Source organism: Ornithodoros turicata, chromosome 7 (assembly GCF_037126465.1).
Source record: "Ornithodoros turicata isolate Travis chromosome 7, ASM3712646v1, whole genome shotgun sequence".
NCBI lineage: Eukaryota > Metazoa > Arthropoda > Arachnida > Ixodida > Argasidae > Ornithodoros > Ornithodoros turicata.
This window is the reverse complement of record NC_088207.1, coordinates 5,227,078-5,237,982: the sequence shown is the minus strand read 5'-3', so window position 1 is coordinate 5,237,982 and position 10,905 is coordinate 5,227,078. Positions and strand designations below refer to the sequence as shown.

The 10,905-nt window shown below is 42.1% G+C and overlaps 1 protein-coding gene across 1 annotated transcript; it reads left to right on the top strand.

Annotated features, from left to right (window-relative positions):
- The first annotated feature begins 250 nt into the window (after positions 1-250).
- Positions 251-9,454, top strand: LOC135400385 (uncharacterized). The gene is made up of 3 exons (XM_064632229.1): positions 251-541; positions 5,574-6,289; positions 7,210-9,454. Exons 2-3 carry the CDS (start codon positions 6,246-6,248, stop codon positions 9,452-9,454), a joined length of 2,289 nt encoding a protein of 762 aa, XP_064488299.1. The 5' UTR covers positions 251-541; positions 5,574-6,245.
- The last annotated feature ends 1,451 nt before the right edge of the window (positions 9,455-10,905 follow it).

Here is a 10,905-nt window from a genome sequence, read left to right as displayed (position 1 = left end):
TTTCTTAAGTAGTGAATAGTTTCTTTTCGCCAAACGTGACTGCAGTATTGGTGTTCCTCATACTTGCAATGCAACTCATGTAAATTAGCTTCTCTTTGTTTTTCTCCAGAATCCCTATTACGCATTTCACAAGCGATTCCTACCTGATTGCTAACCAGCCTTGAGACTTGTTATCCGTTGGGAGGGGGAAGGCATGCGAATCACACCATATTTCTCTTTTTTCCTGAGAGCCGATACTAATCGATCCTCGCGTGGTTACATAAGAAGAAATTCCTGAGGAGGAAAAATGAAAATCCCTCCCAGCTGACGCTGTGAGGATTACGAACATGGTAAGCTTTAGAGACATACTTTTTCAAGACATAACACTTTTATTATTCAGATATAAGGACAGTGAAGTGATGGCTTTTTTCGACAGGGAAATTCCATAGCCGGAAGGTCGTCTGCCAACCATTCGACTCAGAGAGTACATGTTGCCAGGACACCGACGGAGTGTCAACGTGCGTTCATCACATAGACAACACACTTGCAAACACTCATGCTGGTAATGAAATGTTTCATTAACATTGATTCGATGGAGACATTCATCCAACTGACGCGTCTCGTTTTGTGTCAGTGTAACACCATAGCGCTTCGCTCGACCATCTTTATCCCACATTCTAATGGAGAGCAAGTCCGAGGGGCACCTGTGCACATAAACGTATTCCTCCAGTTCTACCTCCAGTGTACAGTTGCCTTGTTGAAGTACAGTGGAAAATTGTGGCTTTTTAAACTGTAATATCAGTACTATTGCTAGACATATATGGAATCCAAGAGAAGTGACAAGCCACCCGCACTTATCCATGTCACACAGTGAAATGACAAGAACGAGGCTTTAAAGAGAATTTTTGTTTCGCTTTTGCTACATGGATTTTTTTTAGGCAACAGTCTATTTTTAAGAAGGTCAATGGTCATCATACTAATGTAGCCTGCTACAAAATGAAGTTTTGAGCGGACGGCATACTCCATGAAACATAGACTCTCTTCAGCAATTCGTATAGCATCCACTTCATCCACGTAAAGCAACAGACTGTCAATTGTGCATGCCCAGTCTTGGATTACTTTCAAACCTCCTGGGGACGACCTCAGTGAACAGCCACTGTGGACTCCAGCATAGATTTTCTTTGCAATCTTCCAAACATCCCTACTTGGAGGGGGATCTGGCATCGTTTGAAATAGCACCATGTCTTAAAGGCTTCCACTATCACTGGGTCGGATCCCTCTGTCAAACTGCAGTCCATCATTTCTTTCCACGTTGCATGAGGCTTTCCACACAGATCTTGCACTCGAAAATCGAGGTATTCGATAGTCCTGCCTCCCTCAGGTACATCCGAAGTCTGTGAACAGTCCATATTCAGTCAGTCAATCAAAAAGATAATTTCCCGGTACCCACTTCGAGCTGTCACCAGAGTGAATCAAGTACTGAAGCTCGCCATTCTTGACTCGTCTTTTTATAATCTTTTCTACTGTTGGAATTTGTCGCACTCGTACAAGTTCGCTCTCATAAAAACCACCAATGATATCCTCATTGTTCAGGTCACGTAATAGGTAGGTATTGGGATAACCCAGTTTGATAGCATGCACAATAAACAATTCTGTTGTTGCAGAACTTAAGTACTTCTTTACCAACTGATGTCTGTATTTAGCAATACGCACGATATTTCCAACGTTGTATCGTGGTTTCTTTGGTGGTCCAGCTGGGGTGAGGTAGAGTCTCTCTCGAAAATGTGTTCATTTCCTTTGTTTACATCCACGGGTCTAGCAGAAAGAGATCTATGTATTCGATTGTTGTATGCTTTTACTACGAGAGGTAGGATGTCTAGATATCGTTTGTGACCCTGATATGTAAAGATACGATATAGTGTAGACATTATAGTTCTTTGAAGTCTCTCGACGTGCGCTGCTTTGTACTGGCTATGTGAGCTATACCAATGAATACCCTTTTTCTTTAAAAACGTTTGCACTAAACTGTTGACGAACTCGCCACCGCGATCCGTATGCAGAAGACGGGGTGTTCCGATTCGTCTGAAGGCAAGCGTTAAAGCACGTACTATCTCAGGAGGTCTTTTATTACGAATGGGCTCAACTGCAAGAAGGCGAGAAAAAACGTCAATGCAGAATAGCAAATAGCGAAAGCCGCTGTTATGATGTTTAAGTTTCTGTACATCCTTCAGGTCGCTTTGGAAGGTTTGCTTCACACCAAGAGCTACTATTTTACGGAACACCGAAGGTCTCTTGAACTCTTTGTGCAGACTGTAAGGGCCACTCGTCTCCAGAAACTTGACAACTTTGCTCTTCTTTACACGAATGCCTTGCGCAAGTCTCTGTATTCCGCCAAAACTGGCAACATGTTGTGGATCGTAGTAGGCAGCCATCAACACTTTCGCTTCCTGCCGTGCACTCGAAGAGCGTCGAGAGTCAGATATGCATTAATCGTAGCTGAAACGTCACCTCTCATCCAAGCGGGCTGCTTATTGTGAAGTTCGTACTGCAATAACTCCACAATAGACGATTGGGGAATCACTCTGCCGTGACAGATAACTCTTCCACTCTCGTCGTACGCCAGTACAGTTGTTATTAGTTGAAGCATTGCCAATACCTTTTTATGATGTCTTGAGGGGAAGTGAGACAGTATCTTTGCATCTTCAAAGTAACTCTTTTCATCTTGAGCTAGAAGAGAATCCATTGTTGATGGCGAGCGCGTTTTGCAGCACGTGTAAGCGGTGGCGATGTTTCAGTAGCGAGAGTTGGTGAGCGTCTGCTTGAAGTCGATACTGTGACACCCTTTTGAAGACGTGATGAGGGTACAATGAGTGACGGCAAATTCAATTACTCCAGATGAGGTAACATGCGATCAAGATATGGAGGTCTCGGAGTACTACGAGCTCTGGATACGAGATAATAAACGAGGTCAATTATATTGGTATCCTCTTGTGGCCGTCCATCAATAATGATCTGATAGGTTTTCGGATCCCAGGAAATGGTTTGCTGCAGTATATGCAAAAGTTGTTTGGCTTTGACCTTATAACCACTGCTCATAAAAGCAGCGACAGCGTCACTTCTCTCATCTTCTGTCGTCTGTGCGCTCTCTTCTCTCCTTGTAGCTGTTGTAGTCCTATCCGTCGCAACATTGGGATGCAGCAAAGAGTGGAGATATTGAATTATCTCTTTTGCTTTGATGTCATCCGGTTCATTCTTGTGCAGTATTTCAGGAATAGCAGATTCGCGATATGGAACAAGCTCGTACTTCTGCATGAGTTATACACCGATTGCTTTTGCAATCGCTCTGCCCCCTAGCGATGAGATGAGACCGAGTAGTGGTGGCAAGAGGAACTGCAAAAACCCACCAGTTTGTTGCAATATTCTGCGAACTTTCTGTACACTGCTACCGTCTCGTTTTGCCAATGCTCGAATTGGGGTTGCATAAGGTTTCAGTTTTTTTTCGCACACTCGGAGTCACTTGGATGTTCCCTTTACAGAGATTTATACAAATCTCTCTAATAGCTGTTAACTGATTCTTTGTAGCATGTTCCAGGAGATGGTAACGTTGTTCGGGTGACTTTGTTTCAGCCAGCAAGTGCAGGAAATGAATATTGTTCCGCACACGCTTCATGTTTTATATACTATCTGCCGTCGGTCGTCGGGGAAAATATTTGTCCACACTCGTAGGTGGTCCGGACACTTTTGAGACAAATCGATTACTACGTATGAATATGGTTCCTTGCATGCATCTTTATATATGGTGGAGAGCAAATCACCTTTACCTCGACCAAACAACTGTCGTGAAAGTAACTGCATCTGATCCGCTATACGTGCAGAACGACACAAAATCAGAGCGCTGCTATTAAACTGAATGCACCGATATAGGGGCTCGTTGACGAATAAATATTGTGTAATAAAAATACATGAACAATTTAGATGGTGACAGCCGGCAACGTAGAAATTACAGACTTCTTTAAGTCGACCTTTGTCGGCCAGACAGTCGTCAAATATGATTAAAGAATTTCTGACATTCTCCAAGTTATCTGGTATATCTCGCGTAAATGTGACCTCGGGGAATTTGTCAAAGATTGGTTGCTTGTATAAGTATATGTAAAATATACGATCAAATGGTTTGTCAAAAACGGATGCTCTGTGAGTCAAAAGTCTTGTTACCAACGTTGTTTTCCCACTCTGACTTTGCCCCGAAATGGTTATCGAAGCAGGAGTAATGAAGCGGTACGATTCAACCTCGGTCATCTTTTTTTTCACAGTGAAATACTATACAGTATGATGTTATGTGAAGTTTCAGAAACTCGCAGCGCATGTAGGAGAGAGACACCGCTCCAATCTACTTGCTAGAGGCAACTGAGAAAGTTTTTTCATAGAATCTGAATTTATTTGACAGTTGCTATACATTAGTTTTCAAGTCGACAATTGAGAAAGTCAATCACGAACAGCATGATGAACTTTGCTGTTGAGTGGTATCCCAACTTCACAGCGATTTCGATAAAACATAGGCTTTCTGTTGAAAGCAACAGAGGATCGATTTGTTGTTTGTAGTCCATCAAATCATCGATTTTGTGTGACCAGTTGGTTAACAAACCGAATGGTGTGTCGTATGAAACGAAACGCTCTCTATTGAGACTCGCATACATGGTTTTGGCAGTCTCCCAGACGCCAATGTTTGGAAGACTTTTGGGGAGTTCTTGAAAGAGGACTATATTGGTGACAATCTTGAAAGCCTCCGCCAAAGACATTCGTTTCGTCTCCATTAGACCACACCTGGAAAGTTCTTTCCACGATCTGTGCTGCTGGCGACATGGTGCTAGCATACGAAAGACACTTTTGTTCGATTTGTCGCACTCATCTCCGTCTGGTGTTTCTTCATCACCGTCTGATGAGGACCACGAATCACCGGGTTGAGTTTCAATATCGGACCACCTTGAGCTCTCCTTTGCCATGGCACTCTGGTGTCACCGTCAAGAGCTACTGCACATTTTACTATTTCAAACTCGCTTTTATAACTGTCTCTTTCGTAACTTCATAAATATATTTCTTTTAAAGACTCCACATAATAAAAAAAAGAAAACGTGTTGCAGCAACTGCTTAAGAGGAAATAATATAAGAAATGTGGAGATTACGTTCGGGTTTGCAGACGACTATACAAGGTCTTAAAGATCTGGCAAGACATAACATGTCTATGCAGGTTAGAAAAAAAGATGCAGACAGTAGGTTCAAGGCTGTAGCACATGTCCATGCAAGATGTTTCAAGAACTAACAAGATATAACATGTCTACACAAGTTCGTTCACCATGTGGTGTGAGGAGGATGCAGACTTTCAAAAGGCCTGACAAGATATAACGTGACTATATGCATGTTTGTTCACTGTTCAGACATTCAAGGTCATGATTTGCGAAAAAAATGTTGAGTTGTCTTTCGTATATAAACCGTCACACACATTGGGTTTTCTTCAGTGAGAATCTGAGCGTGAAGAGGTATGCCGCCCTCTGGGTACATGTTGAGTCAACTAACTTTTCCCCCATGCGTTTTTTCAGTTTTCCGAGGAAAGCATGTCATCGATTTTGGAGAAACTCAACAAACTGAAAAAGTCGGGAGATGGAGAAATTCAAAAGATGAGTATGTTATCGAAGAATCAAAAATTTGATGTTCTGGATATTCGCAGAATTGAGACAATGTATGGAGACACTGTCTACGTAGAATTACTGACAGATAATGAGACCAAGGTGAAAGTCTACCTTCCGAATAGATTCAAGCGACTTTCGGACGAAGACCTGGAAGAGATGAGACAGTTACCAAACCTCCAAATGGAGAAGAAGGATGGATACCGCAATGGCAAGAAGTTGGCGTATCCAGACATCATTTTCACTAATGGGAAGAAAAAGTAACTTCGGAAATCATGGTCACCTGTCACTTGTGTGCTCCACATGAGCGACAGTTCTACGCAACACCGGTAGGACTCCAAATTCATCTGGCAAACGTACACCAACTGGAGACACCATGCATCCCATTCTGTGAGACTTTATGCACACTTCGAAATTACACAAGACGCTTCGAGCTGCACTTGCATGACAGAGACGAGGCTGGACATGATGTGACAACGTTCTTTCATCTATACGGACAGTATATTGGTAGTGTGTTGCGATACTTTGGTTTCCCATTACGTTTTTACATCCTTCTCAAAGCAGAACTTGGACGACATACAGTGGATGATGATGAGATACGACTTGATACACGATTCGTGCCTTCCAAGGTGAGGACAGTATGGTCGGAAGTTGACATAGAACCTGCTATTATTCAGTCAGGCAGCGAAATTGCGCACAACTTGGAAAGTCTCGAAATCGAAGGCTCTGGTTTTTTCCTCTTTCGTATTCTCACATGCATTATCAATGTTGGACGTCTACTGCCTGAACTAATCGGTTGTAGTGACTTTGAGCTGCCTGCAGAGTTGAAACGAAAGAATAGGTCTTTACTGAATGTGGATTACGGTCTGCACGAGGGTGAGCAAAATATGTGTTTTGCATTTTCCGTGATAGCAGGATTGCATCCTGCTGATCGATTTCGAAGACATAGAGCATCCTCGTATCGGTCATACTTATCTCAGTATGTGCTCCCAGAGTCATTTCCCATCGCGTATCCCAAAGATGTAGAAATGTTTGAAAAGCAAAATGGCATCACCATTAATGTCTATGCATATGAAAGGGAAGAGAAATTTGTCTATCCTATAAAAGTTGTGAACGAGGAATGCGAAAAACATGTGGATCTACTCATGATTGACTCTCATTTTGTGGTCATCACAAATTTCAATGGTTTGTTTCAAAAACGTGGACGTTTCCATTGCAAGCGATGTACCATGGGTTTCACTACACAAGCTGTCCTGAGTAATCATATAAACATGTGCAAACTTCAGAAAGTAGGCAAGACAGTTTATCCAAAGAAAGGAGACACTTTAGAGTTCGCTGGTGAGCGTCTTTTGGCTGAAGTACCTTTCTACTGTGTGTATGACTTTGAGAGTGTCCTGTCACCATGTCTTGATGGAGGAAATGTGTATGAAGATCATATCCCCTCCTCCTTCTGCCTCTTAGTTATACGAGCGTCAGATTCAAATGTTCTCCAGAAACACCTTTTTCGTGGACCAAATTGTGTTGCTGTGTTCATGAGTCTACTGCACAGATTACATGACGAAATTTTGGAGTGGATACAGCAGATTGCACCTCTGGAAATGAGCGAAGAGAACGAACGCCAGCACGCCGCCGCCACCCACTGTAACTTTTGCAAAGAGTCGTTTGCAAAGAAACAGAAAGTGCGCGACCATGACCATGTAAGTGGAACGTTTCGACAATCCTTGTGTCAATCGTGCAACCTCAATTTCAGAACACCTCAGATGATTCCAATCATTGCTCACAATGCTAACTATGATATGAGTTTCCTTGTGTCTCATTTGCATTTGCTCAAAAAATCGAAAATAAGAGTGATTGCCAGCAGCTGTCAAAAATTCAAATCTATTGACGTTGGGTCCTTTAGATTCATGGACAGTTTGAGTTTCCTAAATGCAAGTCTTGAAATGTTGGTGAAAAATCTGCGTGAGAAGGGGGTGGAAAACTTTCATTGTCTGCGACAGTTTTTCTCAAACGAAGAACACTTTGGACTTGTCGTTCGCAAGGGAGTCTTTTGCTACAGCCATATCACTGACTTCGATGTCTATGATGAGCCTTGTTTACCACCTCGTGAGAAATTCTTCAATACACTCAATGGAGTGGAAGTAAGTGAAGAAGACTACAACCATGCGCAGAATGTCTTCGAAAAATTCCAAATGACAAGTCTAGGCGAATATTCAGATTTGTACCTGCTCACTGACACACTGCTTTTAGCAGACGTGTTTCAAAACTTTCGCAAATGGACACTTGATGTGCACAAAATTGAGCCCCTGCATTTCGTATCTCTCCCAGGGTTAAGCATGTCCTGCGCACTAAAAATGAGTGAGATACAACTAGAACTCATTCACGACCCTGATGCGTACCTGCTAATTGAGAATGGCTTGCGAGGAGGTGTAACACAATGCTCTCTTCGAAAAGCGACCGCAAATATTCCGGGAACAGAGCAGTTTGATCCAACACAACCGACAAGAATAATTAACTACATTGACGTTAACGGTCTGTATGGATCAGTAATGCGAGAGTCGCTACCCTATGGAGGGTTTCAGTGGTTGACAAAGGAAGAAATTGAGAACCTAGACATAACTCGCATTCCACATGATGCATCTATTGGTTACTTTCTCGAAGTGGATCTGTTGTATGATCAAGAAATTCATGATCGTCATAGTGATCTTCCAGTTGCACCAGAGAAAATGTCCATTCCCTACGACCTATTGTCAGACTACCAGAAACAGTTGATGGAAAAGTTTGGGCTTCCGTCGAAAGCTATCGAGCCAAAGCTGCTGCTAACATTGTTCAACAAAGAGAAGTACTTTCTTCACTATCGCAATTTGCAGTTGTACATGCAATTGGGGTTGGAAGTCACAAAGGTTCACAGAGTTCTAAAATTCAACCAGAAACCTTTTCTTCGTGACTATGTGGATTTCAATCGCGAACTGCGAAAAAATGCCACTAATACATTCGAGCGTCAGAAAAGTAAGTATATGATAAATGCTGTTTTCGGCAGATTTTGTATGCAAGTGAGGAAATTTGTAGACTGTCGCCTCACAGTGACGGACGAACAAGTTTTGAAACTCTTGCGTAAGCCAAACCTCAAACAGTTTCGAGCATTAAGTGCTCATGTAATCCTGTTTCAGTTCTCCCAGGCAGTGCTTCAGATGAAACAACCACTATACTTGGGTTTCACAATACTGGAACTCTCAAAGCTTAAGATGTTTGACTTCTATCACAATCATCTGATGCGTGTAGCTCCCGATACTAGACTGTTGTACATGGACACAGATTCCTATATAATATTGCTGAGCGATGAAAAGACACTGCTTGAACTAGCTGACGATCACTTGGACAACTCAGCCTATGAGCAAGACAACCCTTTGTATTCGACGAAAAACAAAATGGTACTGGGCAAGTTTAAGAATGAGATGCCTCGTGATCATATACTTGGTTTTTGTTGCTTAAAACCCAAGCTATATGCACTAGATCTCTGTAGCAAGAACCAGTACAACCGTGCCAAAGGTGTAAAGCTGTGTGAAGCACGAAAACTTCACTTTTCCATGTACACAGATGCTCTTGAACATGGCACAATACACAGGGTTAAACAGAACCTCATCGTGCAGAAGGACAACGTAAACAAAAGCGTGATCATGAGAAAAATAGCTCTCAACCCTCTGGACACAAAGCGATATATTTGCTCGGATGGAGTAGAGACATTACCTTTTGGTATGACAGTGTTGTGGTTAGCTACTGTAATGAAAGAGTGGTGACTGTATCGTAGACTTTGTTATGGAGTTCACATGTTGAATAATACAAAGGGAAGTCAATGCTTTTCTCAAGCAACACAAGTGACGAACCTTTTTTTTGTAACCCACAGGTACTTGTAATTGTAATTAAAAGTCCAGTGTCTCACAAATGGTTGTAGTTGTGTTATCCCTATTCTAATAATTGTATGCTTGATTTAGAGAGCGATGACTATAAGCAGCATCATCTTGTATTAACATTCCCCCCAAAAAAATGCTTTTTTGGAGTAATGCCCTCAACGTCCTTGTACTCGCACAAAAGTTTTGTATGTAGCTTATCTTGTAATATTGTTATAATGTTGTGCACGCATCTCAGAGTCTCAAAATGAAATTGTATACTTGATTTAGGCAGCAGATGCCTGTAAGCAGCATGTCTTGTATTATTCTGAAAAAAGTAACTTTTGGAGCGATACTCTCAATGTTCTTGTACTCACACAAAACTTTTTACGTAGCTTATCTTGTAATATTGTTACAATGTTGTGTATCTCAGAGTCTGAATAATGCTTTATTGTATACCCTTTTGTTGACATAAGTAAATAAAATCAGTTTGTTTGGAAAACAACAAACATATTTTTATTGATCTCTTAGAGCACACTGCAGCATGACAGCATCTTCCCTTTCTGGAATTGTTTACGCACAAGAGTTGGTATAAGCCTGTCGTTGAGCTTGAAATTTGTTGGTGAGAACCTTCGAGTACACTCTTGTAGTGGAAATCCACAACAGAGAAGTGCACCTACATAGAGACAGTAGAGTCCACAGGTTGCAGATTCATATCCCTGGAGTCGTTTTCGATTATAGTGAAACGATTTCGTGTGATCAATGAATGTGTAAAATTCCTTGTACACTGGAGGGGTACCATAACTGTCGAAATAAGAGATGCTTCCATTCCGGGCAATATGACATAGTGTCCAGTGTTCTCCATGTGAAGATCTGGGAGCGGTGTTCACCACGTAAAGACCAGGCTCGGCTTTTTGCTGCGCAATTTCGTCACATGCAAATGTCCCACGGAAGCAAGACCTTGTGCAATGGTTGCGGGAAAACGTTGCATAGAACTCCCACTCTTCCATCTTCTCTAGACGAATTTCACTCGCCGGTCTTTGTTGATTTCCAGAACACGAGGAGTCTCCGAAATAAAAAGTACAGTCACAGCTTCCGTAAGTTTGCAGCAAATGTCAGTGTAAGGCGAACGTTGGCTTGCACTATTGGACTGAGTGAGTGCACCTCCACGTCTGGTGTGAGGTGGTAATAGAGCATAAATTTTTCTTTTTGATAGGCCTCTGGAGGTAGGGGGATGTCTTTGCGCTTCAGTTTGTGAAGCAAGTTCATGTAACCCTTTGTGTAAATATCCCGTGGAAAGTCAAAGTCATCCGTGTACTGTTGACCACCAACATCGAGCACTGCTCTCTTTAGTTTAAAAT

Excerpts from the sequence above, each read along its gene's own strand:
- LOC135400385 (XM_064632229.1), top strand. The coding sequence starts at position 6,246 with ATGATGATGAGATACGACTTGATACACGATTCGTGCCTTCCAAG. Across the intron at positions 6,290-7,209 it reads CACGATTCGTGCCTTCCAAG|ATTACATGACGAAATTTTGG; the intron begins GTGAGGACAGTA and ends TCTACTGCACAG.